At 39.4% G+C, this 14912-nt stretch overlaps 1 protein-coding gene across 2 annotated transcripts in view; it reads right to left on the bottom strand.

The window, feature by feature from the left end:
* Window positions 1-14912, bottom strand: part of LOC111340655 (dynein axonemal heavy chain 7) — a 46689-nt gene that overhangs the window by 12803 nt on the left and 18974 nt on the right. For both annotated transcript variants that reach the window (XM_088746065.1, XM_088746066.1), the window contains 27 exons: window positions 14565-14763; window positions 14056-14196; window positions 11988-12144; window positions 11241-11296; window positions 11027-11136; window positions 10446-10614; window positions 8720-8822; window positions 8513-8640; window positions 8347-8430; window positions 8127-8255; window positions 7888-7986; window positions 7670-7804; window positions 6641-6904; window positions 6043-6132; window positions 5799-5891; window positions 4713-4892; window positions 4461-4592; window positions 4277-4372; window positions 3704-3829; window positions 3539-3598; window positions 2910-3047; window positions 2489-2641; window positions 1634-1731; window positions 1317-1514; window positions 798-1014; window positions 267-583; window positions 49-190 (listed from right to left, as the gene is read on the bottom strand). In XM_088746065.1, coding sequence (XP_088602191.1) covers window positions 49-190; window positions 267-583; window positions 798-1014; window positions 1317-1514; window positions 1634-1731; window positions 2489-2641; window positions 2910-3047; window positions 3539-3598; window positions 3704-3829; window positions 4277-4372; window positions 4461-4592; window positions 4713-4892; window positions 5799-5891; window positions 6043-6132; window positions 6641-6904; window positions 7670-7804; window positions 7888-7986; window positions 8127-8255; window positions 8347-8430; window positions 8513-8640; window positions 8720-8822; window positions 10446-10614; window positions 11027-11136; window positions 11241-11296; window positions 11988-12144; window positions 14056-14196; window positions 14565-14763 — 3814 coding nt within the window. The remainder of the gene's footprint in view (window positions 1-48; window positions 191-266; window positions 584-797; window positions 1015-1316; window positions 1515-1633; window positions 1732-2488; window positions 2642-2909; window positions 3048-3538; window positions 3599-3703; window positions 3830-4276; window positions 4373-4460; window positions 4593-4712; window positions 4893-5798; window positions 5892-6042; window positions 6133-6640; window positions 6905-7669; window positions 7805-7887; window positions 7987-8126; window positions 8256-8346; window positions 8431-8512; window positions 8641-8719; window positions 8823-10445; window positions 10615-11026; window positions 11137-11240; window positions 11297-11987; window positions 12145-14055; window positions 14197-14564; window positions 14764-14912) is intronic.

The raw sequence follows: 14912 nt of genomic DNA, 5'->3' as shown, positions 1-14912 counted from the left end.
CCGTTATTGTGAAGCCATTTTAAGCATAAAAAGTAGAGAAATCATTACCTGAAACAAGTCATAATCTGCCATGTGTGCAGCTAGTCTGGTCAAACTCTGTCTCCCACTGCCGCCGACGCCCACCAAAAGACAATGACCACGAGGCTGTTTGATCACACGCGAAATACGAGAAACATGTTCAATGGCAAACCTGCAAACAGCATACGATAGGAATGATTATTACCTCACCACAAGGCAGGAGTCAAACTCAGAATGTTTACCCTTACCTAAACAACACTAGATTCATCGGCTTCTTGCTCATGTTGTTGAACTCATCTAGGTATGTCTCCACCACAGTGCGTAGTTTATCCAAGTCTTTTACCTCCACATAAGGTTTAGGGTCAGCCTTGGGGTCGGTAAAGTCACAGTATATCAGACTTCTTAAGTCGTCCTGCTCCACACGGCCGTCATTATTGGAGTCAAGTCGTTCAAACAGCTTGTCAAATTCCACACCCAAGTGAGGTTTACTCATCTCACGTAGGAACTCAAATAACCACTTTCTATCACCGTCGTCCACCAATCGATCATAGTACACACGGTAGACCTGTCAACAAACAAGCACGGAAATAAACTAGGAGCTCCTCTAGGACTCAAAACATCAATTAATATGTTCATATTTGATCGGACAAGTTTAGCAGTACACATCAAACAGCCGCTATAATCCTTTGTCCATCGACTGTCAAATCTAACAGTCTATTCAAATCACGCTTTCCTATAAACATGCGACAAGTAATTATCAGTAGTAACTGATTGCAGACCTCGTGAGCCCAATGGCGTTTGAGATTATCAGGATCCTCAATGATATCAGGAGTGGAGAGAAGAGTTCCTTGAATGACCCGAGCGAAGTCTCTTAAATTGAACAAGTAATGTGACTTGGCTGGGGTGGGTAGCAGATTCGTCATGGCATTCTTGTATACTTCCAGCGTGCTGTTTACCAGCAGGTCACCCACGGACATAAAATCCTTTGAAAAACCCCTGAAATATAATATACAATGAAAATAAACATAAACACCGGTAGTTCATAGCACCCACGATGAAAACTATAACAAAAATATGGAACACGCTCAGACATCTACAACCCAACTTGGGCACTAATAGGACAGTTCGCGTCATTAGTGCACACTGTTCTATAGACAATTGGGTAACCTTTTTCTTGAAAAAAAAAAAGTTATGCAAACTATAATATTCCTTTTTTCATGAATACGTTTGAGCGATGGTAAGTTGTACACATATCAGATGTGTCACATACTACTAGTTATACGTCATGTACAACTGACCTTGTTGTAAGATGCCATTCCATGATCCTGCCGAAGATCTTGGTCATGGTGGTGTCATCAAACATGGTGATACTGATAGTGTTAAAGTGGCGTAGGAAGCGAGGAGTGACGGGATTGCGGCCACCTCCGGGTGGTCCCATGGCACCTATCATCTGAATATCCACCAGATGGATAGGAGAAGTGTCCTTGAGGTCATACCTGAGCAAGTAACAAAAACAAACATCAACAAACCACATTAAACATTGACTTAATAGAACGAAGTAACCGCTGAATATCACAAAATGATCAACGGAAAGATTCTAACAAAGATTATTTACCAGTTCCAATGATCCATCCACTGTCGCAACAGTTCGATGGGAGGCTGGGCACCATATACTTCACGGGCAGGCATGTTTAAGTCATCAACAAACACCACCTATAAAATAAATCACAGATTAATATGCCTCCTTACTTGTCTTTGGTCAACAAAAGAAAGGATAAGATGATAAACAAATCTGGCTTTCTGAACGGAAGCATAGAAGCCAAATAATGGATGGAGAAAATTAGATCACCTTGTGGTGTTGAGCACTTTGTATGTTGCTCTCTTAATATCTCCTAGGGACTTTAAAAATCCAGCGAAGTCGCGTAACATAAAACTCTCGACATATCCCAACTTAAAAACTTTTGAAACTCTTTACGGTGGCCATTTACATTAACAACCTGGCCGCGGTTGTTCGAAGGATGGATAACGCTATACACTGGATAAATCTCTCTCCGGTGGATAGCGCAGTACGTTTTGGTAACACTTGCACGCGGGATAGCGATTTATCCGTTGGATAGCGTTATCAGCCCTTTGAACAACCGGAGCCTGGTTGATAAAACCAAAATTACCTTGTTACAATCCCCCAACAACAAACCACCACAGTTTCTTTAACTTTCCCCCTTTATTCATATCCCAACTTAGGTTGCGTCTCCGGGTGAATATTTGCCTCAGTGTATCAAATGGGTGTAATTTTGCGCTGGATACTTTTAACTCAGTTAAGGTAATTTCATCCTCGATATTTTGACTTTAGATACGGTCTCTGGTCTCTCTAAATCCCCTGGTAATTCACACCATGGCGGGACTTCAGTTCATCAACAGTGAACGAACAGGACTGGCCTACTTAAGGAGGAAGCAACAAAATAACACTTACCGTTTTCTTTCCCAGGGGAGGGCCAAACACTCCTTTTCGCCTCTTGTCCAGTTTGGACATGATGATGTCTTGCGTCTGTTTAGCAGTGGTCTGAGCTGAGAAATTTATCAGCAAAGGTTTGTATGTGTCCGGAAGGTTCTTCAATAAAAAGTTCTGTTGAAACAAAAGAAACCATATTACCACAGTGATCAGTACATCATAAAATTGTGCGTTATTGGAAATCAGAATTACAAAGTCTACAAGACTGAGAAGAGAGAGCAACAAGGCCTTCTAAATCAGAGCTCTCCGGAAGTTTTTTTGCGGAGTTCACCTATTAATCTCTGATAACAATTTGCTATTACTTTGTACCCAATTCACTGAATCCACGTCAAGTAACACTTCCAATTTGGAGATTGTAACGTTTAATAATAACAGGACTGACCGTAATGTAGACAGATTTCCCAGTTCCTGTGGGCCCAACAAACAGACAAGACTTCTGATGGGACACAAGCTTTTCCATAAGGAAAGTGTACCGCACAGTATCCACAGTTGGTACAATGATCTCGTTAAAAGCCATTTCCTGGAAAAAATTGGTAAGAGATGCTTGTATTGAGTATTTCTTTACATTTATGCGAGTCATGTCGCAATCAGAGATTAGCATGTAAGTAACTACGCATGCAACTCCTTGTTTGAGTGGCTATCTACAATTATAAGGAAGTTCAATTTGATGAATTTCATGACAAAAATTGAACCATATCGTGATTGTTCTAAAACGCTTTTCTAAACTGGTGGCTTCACATGGTGCCGCTAGTCATGAAGCCTGTGCTACAAAAACCAAATCTGAACGTATCTTCATATACAATATCTCAGGCGCAGAAAGGCTTTTTTTATTAATCCGCTGGCTCTTGCCTCCGCTTGTTCAAACTAACAATGTGCAATACAATCAAGTGAGCCGATTGAACCGTACCTCACTATCTCAAATAAAATGTGGATGTAGGATAATCAAAACATGTTATGGCAAATCTAAATTTAATCTAAGGCCTCAGAGAGAAGTAATCCATCGCAAGATACCTTGGGAATAGCAGGAGCATCCTTGATTTCTTCAGTCCAAAGTTCCCACTTGCCCATTCCCTAAAGATGAAATTGAGCGTGAAGAAAGCACGCGAAGAAAGACGAAATTGCACGAAGAAAGCACAGCCACTGTAAACTGACATAAAATGACTGAAATGAAGTTACCTCTTTGACGAATCGGTAGTCATACACAGTCCCTTTGCTTGGGAAGGGACAAAGGAATGGTCGCGGTGGAGGATCCACAATCTCTAGGATGTGATACTTACTTTTACTCTCCAGGGATAAAGGACCCTACAAACCAACACAGAAAGATTACCGCTGTAGGAAAAGGTTACGGACCATGAATAGTACGCGAAAAAGACGTCACAACGAGCAACTCAGTCATGCTTTTCACTTTACAAGACTCTACCTTATCCGAGGCACTGTATTTCTCGAACACCTGGAACACGTTACACCCTAACACGACCCTCCTTCAATCAGAGAGGGGGAGGTGACGGAAAATGAAGTGAACGAATGAGTGGGTGAAACGGCTCCACAACAATGTTATCGGAGCCTCTTCAGACAAGATAAGTTAGGTAAAACATTTTTCGAAGCCGAATATTTAAGCGGCAGCATCACTCTTAATACAACGATAAGCAGACTCCTGATTGTGAGAATTCGTGTGCGTTTATCTGGCCAGATTGACCTGCATAACTAAAAAGTCAAGAAGCTCCAACAGCCTGAATACATAACATTTACCTCCACGATTTCTCGGAGTATCTTGTCGAAATCCTTTCTTCCGCGAGCATCGATAGAAGCACCGAGAGACCAAACACAAGAAAAGAGGAAGATACACTTATGGGGACAAAAACAAAAAGAACAAGATCAGAAAACATAACGGCCATCAAGGCTATGAAGAGAACTAAAGGAGAGAGAAAATTACCTCAAGCCAAGCTGCGACTTCTCTCTCGTTGAGCTCCTTAAACTTCTGTTCATCATGGAACTCGTCCATCATGGTGTCCATCAGGTTCATGTGGGACTTCACCATGTTACTGTCTGTTGTAGGAGACAGTTCCTATAAGATGAAAAGTTAATCAGTATTAATGCTGATCATGGATTTGAAGTTTATACTGTCACATGGTTGGCAACTGTAACATCGACATCATGAAGTACCACAGAAATGAAATAACATTACCTTGAAGCCTCCTTTGCGAGCAAACTGCAGCAGCGCTTCCTCCATCCTGTCAAACAGGTCTTTAATAAGTTCCAAGTTTTCCTCATTCAGAGTTTTGGGAAGAGTACTGAGCCACGATACAAGTAGCGGTTTCCATCCGAGCATGTGAGGCTCCATGTAAATCATACCACAACGACTCACCTGGAAATACACAGGAAACGGTTGTTTTTACAACCCAAAAACCATGATATAAGGGGAGTCCCCAGCGCTTTCTAAGACCGACTGGCTTGTTGACTGAACGTCCGACCGGCCTACCGACTGACTGGCTTACCGACTGACTGGCTTACCGACTGAACAGCAGACCGACTGAACAGCAGACCGACTGAACAGCAGACCGACTGAACAGCAGACCGACTGAGTGAATACTTTACTTACCCGAACGCTTCAGAGCAGCTGTATTGGAGCGAATTCATCGGAACGTCCCCCACCTTTATCATGTTAGAAAAACTAGAGTTACGGGCCCCAAATTTTGAGTTCTTCAGCAATGACTGATGACAGCTAACAATTGGCGACAAAATTGTTGACACATGAACCTTTTACAACCCCCAATTACTCCAATTTTATCTCTTTTACCCTCGTTAAGTTAACCATTTCACCCCCTTTGCCCCCCAAAACAATGCTGTATCGTGATTCCATGAACTTGTAGCCAACAATGAATGAGGGAGGTGGTCTGTTAATGACTTAGAGTGTGGTAGAAACAGGACTGTTATTCTTTACATAAATAGAACTCATCAAAAATGTGTCCACTAATTTTGACGCAGATTGAAGACACATGTACAAGAGACGGGGACAACGGTTTATTGCCATCATCCGAGAGGACAAGAATGTTAAGACATTCAAACAATGTCGATTTCACCACAAAGGCAGCACATTCTCCTCATTTATTTTCATCCAAGACGCAAAAGTAGGTCCACTCTGGAGCTCGAGCAAGCCGAACCAACCGGAATGCGTAGCTAGTATAACGCGAGCTAAGGTTGCACATGCTCAGACATTTTTCATTTTTCGCACATAGCAAGCAGAATCTAAACGTTTGCACACACTACTTACGGTAGCTGGTGAGGCGACCTCCAAATCCATCGGCTCAAAGATCAAGTTAGTAGTAGGAGCAAGCTGGATAATTTCACCACTGTTAAGGCAAAGCTAGCGGAATAAAACAACATTCAAATGTAAACGATTTTAAATCACAGCGATATGTTGTCTTAATACCCATGTTGATTGTTTTGTCGCATCAAAGAATGAACAAGTTTGTATGCAAAGAAAGGAATAAAAAATACTTTCGAAACACGTTTACCTTTTTGTTGTCATCCAGTACAGTGTTCATGTTTTCAATCCACACGGCATCAACAGGTCCGTCAAAAATCAACCACTTACGGTCTGGAGTCTGTCAAACAAAACCTTGCCACTTAAAATATGAACACTTCATCAGTAACACTATCATTTATTCTGAAAAGTCATCATTATCACGATTTCCTTTCACAGAAGTGTCATTACTAAATAACGGTGCATTCAGAAGATTTTCAAAATCAGAAGTAGAGATTTATCTCCAAAATAGCACCACTAAATTAAGCATCCTTAATTTTGCTATCTTAAAGAGTTGCACCCATCCTGCACCTGTTTAAGCCATAAAATCGTGAAATCAAACTTGATAAGTCAGCACACATTTGTAGGGGGTTTCGGGTAGAGCATACATTACACTACCAGCAATTCAATCGTCAGTAATATGAGCCATCCCAGAACGTGATTTACCTGATAGCATGACTCCTATCATGTTAAGATTTTCAGCAATCTCTTCTGCGACCACGATTTAATTTTCTATTGAATCATCTTTCGATAACGGAAATTTGAATTTGGGCTGGCGCATGATTTGGACAAGTTCACAAAGTACTTACTGTTGAGGAAGCAAACCCTCTGTAATTAACAGCTAAGACACCATCTGACCATTCATGGGAGACTGGGTCAAACTGTCCATACAGCTGACCCATAGTGATAGCTTTAGGGTTGATAACCACAGTCTGCACTTTATTTTCCTCCATCAACCCTTGTTCTGCCACATCACTCAAGGCACGAGCCAACACACGATAAGCACAAGTCTTGCCGCCAAATGGTTCACCCACAATCATGAAGCCATGGCGCACAATCATCATTTCGTAGATCTGCAAGTAAATGCACCATGAAACGTTAAATGTTTCAAGAGGAATAGCACTTCTAGCAGCTGTACATTTTGCCCTATTCGGCCACCAAAGACAAATTTGTATTCGACATAGCCCATACGACAAATATGTCAGATAAGAATGCATTAGTACGTTTTGAAAAGGAACACTTGGAATGAACTAAGATATATTGTGCAAGCTTGTCGGTTGGTTAGTTGATAATTACAGCTTGTAGGTGACTATTTTATAACGGCAGTTCTTGTCTATCAATTGAAAGGAAAAGCTAAAATGGATGACATAGGTGCATCGAAATTTAGAGTCGTCAATAAATGTATGAAGATATTAGGTCAAGTAGTATATTAATAAATGAGTCGCTAGAAAGAAACAGTTGCCAAATAATTTACACAGTTCCTACACAGTAGCTACTGATGCTACTGATCAAAAACTGTTTGCTCATATTACAAGTGCTTACGACAATTAAGCAATAAACCACACTTTCCAACGGTTAGGAGAACACGAGAAAAGTTCGTAAATCACGAGCTAGAGGCGAGGGATTTACAAACTTTTGGAGTGTTCTCTAAACATCATGAGAGGGTTATTACGCAGGTAAATCGATGGAAAGTGTTGTCTACTGCTTTTATAAAATAACCACGGGTTTACTGGTCAATGAATGATATTCTTTTCTTTTCAGGAGCACTCGTGATATCTCAGTTGTTTCATAAAGACCACCCAAACACTGGTTATAGTATGTTTCAGGTTACAACTAACCTGTATGATCTTGGTAAGGAACTGGTGTACCATCTGTAGATTCATCGCTTTACAGTTTTCTTGAACAGCATTTGTCAGAATCGTGTAATCAGGCTTGGGCAGTTTGACACCAGGGAACAAATCAGAAGTGATTCCCTACGTAAGAAAAAATAGAAGCAAATAAGTCCTAGACCTCCATGTCAAACAGAAAAATAAATATGCTGTTGTGAATAACTTACTTCAAATAGTGGCAGGTCGTGAGCCAAGAATTTGGGTAAGTTAACATCATTGATGGAGCGCAACATCAATATGTCTTCATTTTCCTCGGGATATTTCAACTGCAGGAGGAACAAAAACGAATTAAACTCAACTGCAGGAAGAAAAAAAGAGAATTAAACTCCTCATGATGAAGTAATGCATACTAAAATAGATTGCCTCAAGGCAAAAAGGGAATTAACTCACTTCATCACTTCATTACCTTTAAGTTTCCTGCAGCAGTTAGCACAGACTTGACAGCTCTCATGCCGTAGTCATAGTGATGCTGTGACGACAGCTGCTCGGAACACAGTGTGTAGGTGGTGACAATTTTCACAGCCAGGGGACGAGCCTAATTAATAACAAACTCGATGATTTGGAATGACAAGTCAAACACAAATTAAACAGTGCAAGTACGCAAAGCAATCGGTAGTTCCACTTACATTCACAAAACCGTAGGAATACAGTGATATTTCAGCAATCAGGGCATAATCAGGGACCATCATGGCGACTGTTCTAAACAAAGCCTGGAAACCAAAGCGGTAGTAAACAGTCAGAGGAAAGGAAAACGAAAACATAGCAGTGTTCATCTTAAAAAATCAGCAATACCTTGAGGTTGTCTGGAAGCTCAGACCTGCCGGCATACCCTGGATTCATAGTAATGAATGTGGCACAGGATGGATCCAATTTAATTTCTGTTCCCTCAAAAAGCAGGGTATCTGACCCTGAGTTGATACCTGGTAACAAACAAATGTCATCTAGTTTCACCATAAAAATGAAAGCTTCAGATTCACAAAAACGCTAACTTTATTATACCCATTTGAATGGTTAGAATCTGCTGAGCCACCACAGACAACACCTCCAAGTCAATTCGGTTGAATTCATCAAAGCAAGACCACGCTCCACACGATGCCAGACCCTGCGAGTCGAAATACATTTACCATCGGTTAGAATATCGATTACGACTGCACCTCCTTTTCTTTTTCCTTTTTTTTTTCTTTTTTACGATGACTGTAACTCCAAACTGAACAGGCTCTAAGCGCGTGTCATAGGAAACAAAGGTTTCTTTCATTTCTGATGCGATCGTAGCGATTGCCGCTAGGAATAATAATAATAATAGTAATAATAATAATAATAATAATAATAATAATAATAATAATAATTATGCTTAGCTCACTAGCATCCAAACGTGTATACTGCATAATAATAATAACTTTTATTTACATAGCGCTCATATCCTGAGCTCATGGCGCTTTACAATATTGTGCAGGGGACTTTACCAGACTGCCAGTGGCAGTTTACAATCAACAAAGGCGAATTTTTTTACAGATGCCCCCTCCCCCCAGTAACCAGGCCAGACCATATCACAGTAATCTCGTGATGTGCGTTCTTTAACGTCCACTTCCTAATCAAATTATCTAATTAAAGGTGCAGGAGACGGGACCTACGGTTTATTCGTCCTTATCAGAGAAGACTAGAATGTCTATCCATTTCTTGATATTATAGAAAGGTAACACATTCTCCTCAGTTATTTTAAAACCATGAGTGTTGGTTCTGCCGGGGCTCCAACCCTCCACCTCCCCCCGCACAACGGTCCAGCGGTCTAACCAATCGAGCTAACCGGGAGGCGGAATGTGGACGATCTTTGCAAGAATCTTTTACTAAAAACGAAGTGCAAACTAAGATATATTTAAGTTCACACAGCAACCAGGTGGACAATCAGACACGGTTTAATGCTACTCTGGTTTAAAGATTTGGCGAGTGGTCTCACCACTATAACTGACATTACTGCAAGCACACGAAAATTTATAAACGACACGCGAACGTAGACAAAGCGGTACTCGCCACATTTGTACACGAGTTCGTGAGCACCTCTTGTCGGACAAAACTTCGCATATTTACAAGCAACTGCAATCATCAAGGGCCAGTCTTGATTCTTGTGATACAGAATGTTTCACGATCTTAGATTCTGCCGCTTCAAAATACCAAATTAAGATCAAAGAGGCATTGCATATTAAGTGGGAAAAACCCATTCTTAATCAGTAATTGAAGCATCTAGAATTGTCTCTTTCCTTTTAATTATGTTGTTCTTTGGTCTTTTATTATTATTATTATTATTATTATTATTACTATTTGATCTAGTCAAACGCGCGCTATTTACATTTTTCGCGTATTTAATATTCAAATTGTAATGTAAGCCCTGACACGTAATTTATAACGTACCTTTATATAAATTCAAATGTACAACTGTTGAAAGCTCATTTGCAACTGAAGATGACATGGGAATGTCGAAACAAGTCTTGTAAATTTAAACTCAAAGTTTTCGTTTCTTTTTTGAGAGTTATTGTCACTCTGCTGTCTTTATGTCCCTGTCGTAACTATCAGGTCATGTAAGGAAAACTACATTGTATTGATTGTTTCACGCGTTCAAAAGTTTTCAGAGTTCAAACAAATAACTTATGGAAACAACTTTCAAACAATAAATTGCTTTTTGTTTTTGTTAATAGTATAGATGAAGAAGTAAATATGAGGGTATCCCAACCTTGAAGAATTTTCCAAGGGCAATGTAGTCCAGTCCATCAGAGCAGTTAAACACAACACATTGTTTAGCCACAGCTTTGGCTAAATCTTTGGTTGTTTCAGTCTTGCCTGTTCCAGCAGGACCCTCAGGAGCACCTCCCAAGTGTAGCTGTAGAGCTCCAAACAGAGTCCTAGGAGGTAGAGCATAACAACAATTAAGTGTTGGTAATAGCGAGAAGAATGTATTGCCAGATTGTATTGCACGCTGACAATGAGTAAATAAGACCCTGCGTCAAGCAGTTAGCATTCGAGGACTGGCCACGCTCATTGCTTTGGTGGTTTTAGAAACGACAATCACTTGACAGTGTCTCTCTCAACCCAGGAAAATGTTTCATTGGTGTTCACGAACCGTCAGAGAAGGTTACACGTATTATTATGATGCAGGATAACCTGCAATGGGCAAGAATCCCGTCTATGAGGAGGTGCAAAATTCCCAGCTGCTCTATGCTGGAGAGATTAAGATAATCTCTGACATTTGTGGCGAATTCAGCATCCATTGTGAGAAAAACAAAATTAAATTAAGATAGCGTTCTGTCAGCTTACCTGTAACATCTGTCCGTTAAAGGAGTGATAACAAGACGTCCAGAGTTACCAAGGTACTCATAACCATAAGCTAACTGGGCACTTATCATCCTTGTCATTATGTTCTCTTCCTGAAAAGTACAACGCAGTAAACTACGTTAAAAACAAAATTCCTGGGAATATTTTAATGCCATGCGACAGGCAGAGTTGTATATACACAATAGTTAAACTGCACCTCTATGTAGTATCTCAGTTGTGCCAACCACTCAAAATCATCTTCTCTCTGGATTCCTAAAACCACCCCAAAAAAAAAGGAAATTAACCCTTTCACTTTCAATGTCTAAGTAATGATTTTATGTTAAGTCAAGCACTATCCCGGCGCTTGTTGATATTTTTGCCTCTCCTTGTTACCTTTCTGCTTAACAGTGTGTGGATATTGTAAGGAGAGATTCAGTATTCGATGGTAACTCCTGAGAGTAAAAGGGTTAAAGAAAAATGATATCAATGAAAAAAAAAAGTAACCGAATCGGACAGGTGGCTACATTCCCTTAGAATTCCTGCTGAGAAATGTCAGTAAGCTGATGCGCACACATTTGGCTTTAACTTTTTGATGGTTCAGAGGATTCAAACTAGTCAGATTTATGAGAACCTTAATTTGTTTCAGATTATGATAATATCTGACAAAAAGAAAAAACAAATTGCGCATTTCCAAATTACCTTTAGTCTCTTTTTGGAAGCAATTCCTAGTGCTCGTCCTTTCAAATGATTTTCATACAAATGATTGAATTAACATAAGGCCTTGTTTTGAAAAAGAGGCCACAGGTAATTTGGAGAGGGCTTATTGGTCTGAAAATTAGAAACCAGAGTATAATCTATTGCCTTCTTGCTATGAATATTTACCAAGTAACTTCTTCTTAAAGGATAGGAAAATGTAGAGAAATCCCCAGCAAGCTCATTATTGTGAGTGATATAACTGTCTTACCCAGTTCACAAAGTTTAGCAAGGACATCTCTGGCATGTACATCCAGTACCACTAAGGCACCTAAAGTAGCTCTGTTCTGCTTGGACAATTTGCCTCGCACCAAGGCCACAATGTCTTCAATCTGGCTGTTGTTAAGCTGAAGGTAATCATTTAGAGCCTGGAAAACAAAACAATAATACCCACACTTATATATTTATCACTCAGTTACTACTCTGAGAACCTCAAGAAAAATAAGGAACTTTACTAATTCTAAACTACAGAAACATTTGGTAGAAACATTAATTCTGTCTAAAATAAGCTACTGTGACACTGTTTTTTATCCACTACCAAAGTTCCTCTCAGCTAGACTACAAAGGCTCCAGTTGGCTATGGCTAGTTTCATCACTTGTAAATATGTAAACAGTATATCTACCATTTTGGATCTTGGCTAGCTACCTATCCTGGAGCTAAGAGACTACTTGCTACTAAAGACTATTTTAAAAGCACTGTATTCTGATAACTAGCCCTCCCATTTAAATTTGCAAGTTGTTAAACCCATTAGGCATCTCCGTTCCAGTGTTACTCCAAGGCTTTATGTTCCATTTGTACAAGGCACCTTTCAGCATTCAGCAGCCATGATTTTTAACGAATTGCCAGCAAATAATAAGGAATTGCACAGATTTTAAAGAATACTGCAGGCTCTGCAAGGCATTCTTAAAGGCGTGCACTTTGTCTTCCTTGTAAAGATATAGAAACAATTAACCACCACCACCAACCAATATATTCTACATATTTACTTTCATGTATAGTTTTTATTACAATTTAGTCATTATAATTTAGTTTTAATATTAAATATTAGTATCGTAGGCTTTCACAGATGAAGAGCCACACCTTTTATGTGGATATACTGTGAATAAACCGTTATCAGTTCAATGAAAGTGCACAAGTTAACAATTACACACATCACAAATTGAAGAAATTGTATATGTATATCTGTATAAAGAATCATATGGGTCTATAGGCAGCCATCTACTTCTGATGAGACGTGATACATTTTTGTTAGCCTTAAAAACAACTTTATTTCTTATATGTGTGAACGATCCTTCGCAGTAAAGCACTATTTGAGCAATAGTGAAAATCAGACCTGAAAAAAATTTCAGGCCTGTACGGGATTCGAACCACTGACCTCTGCGATACTAGTGCAGCGCTCTACCAATTGAGCTAACAAGCCAACTGGGAGCAGGCCATCAAATTAATTCGACATAAACCCGTAGATGATAAATCAAACAACAACAAACATATGAAACATATGTATGAACTGCGGTTATGAGACGTATATGTGTGAACGATCCTTCGCAGTAAAGCACTATTTGAGCTATTTTACTGCGAAGGATCGTTCACACATATACGTCTCATAACCGCAGTTCATACATATGTTTCATATGTTTGTTGTTGTTTGATTTATCATCTACGGGTTTATGTCGAATTAATTTGATGGCCTGCTCCCAGTTGGCTTGTTAGCTCAATTGGTAGAGCACTGCACTAGTATCGCAGAGGTCAGTGGTTCGAATCCAGTACAGGCCTGAAATTTTTTTCAGGTCTGATTTTCACTATTGCTCAAATAGTGCTTTACTGCGAAGGATCGTTCACACATATACGTCTCATAACCGCAGTTCATACATATGTTTCATATGTTTGTTGTTGTTTAACTTTATTTCTCTCAACAAGATTTACAATCATCGAAAAAGTCCAGCTTTTTTGACATGTTTTAATCATATAAAACCTAGAACAAACCATTTGCTTAGGTAGGCAAAGGCACAAGCAGTAACCACTTAAAAAAACTTGTGTTGTTTAATGTGTGTCTGTTTAGGTGTGAACCTGGACAAATTGGTTTTCAAATTTTTAATATTGTAATCCCCCCTGTTAGCCTAGGTGCTTTTGGAGAAAACAATGAAAAATGTTTAAAAAAATAAAAAAAAACTTTTCAGATGATTCATATCAACACAGATTGTAAATAGCAAACTCACAACAAAGGAAAATTACATCTATGTAAATTACAGCCCCTGCCATGCGAAAACAAATAACTTACACTGGCTCCACCCTTGATTGCTTTATGTATCTCCAGTGTCCAGTACAACTGCGAAACACAGAGAACTGTTTGTCCTGGCCATGCCCTCACCCATTTAACTCTTTCTGTCTTTTCATAAGCCTCTTTTGCTTCCATGATGACCTGGAAAATATAGATACAACAGTCAGAGAAATATAGATACATCAGTCAGAGAAATATCGATACAACAGTCAGAGAAATATAGATACAACAGCCAGAGAAATATCGATACATCAGTCAGAGAAATATAGATACAACAGCCAGAGAAATATAGATACAACAGCCAGAGAAATATAGATACAACAGTCACAGAAATATAGATACAACAGTCAGAGAAATATCGATACAACAGTCAGAAAAATATAGATACAACAGTCAGAGAAATATAGATACAACAGGATAAGGAATAATTGTGTAAACAGAATGAGAGTGATGATTAAAACAAGTATTTCATGACTGTCAAACCAATAGTCTTATTTGTTTCTAGTTACCTTTCTGATACTAGCAATCATGTCCTCCTGAAGCTCCAGCAGCCATTTCTCTACTTGTCCTCTTGCTTTTGATGTAGAGATTACATCTTTGAGGGGCACAATTTCACCTTCAGAACTCTTCATACTGGTTATGTCCAATGTGTCTGTGAATTCCAGCGATGCAATTCCTTCAAAGCACTTCTTAAGATGTGGTTGCACTCTAATTAATAAATAATTAAGGATCATAAGTTACCTATACTGTTTGCCTGTGTTAAGGAGTGATAACATTGAAATGTGGTTATCATTTTTCAAGTGACAAAATGCTCTATGAAAATTCAGCTATCTTTGGGCATGTAGCTCCTTTTAGGA

This window comes from Stylophora pistillata, chromosome 14 (genome assembly GCF_964205215.1).
Source record: "Stylophora pistillata chromosome 14, jaStyPist1.2, whole genome shotgun sequence".
Lineage (NCBI taxonomy): Eukaryota > Metazoa > Cnidaria > Anthozoa > Scleractinia > Pocilloporidae > Stylophora > Stylophora pistillata.
The sequence above is the reverse complement of the archived record's forward strand: the minus strand, read 5'-3'. Positions and strand labels throughout refer to the sequence as shown.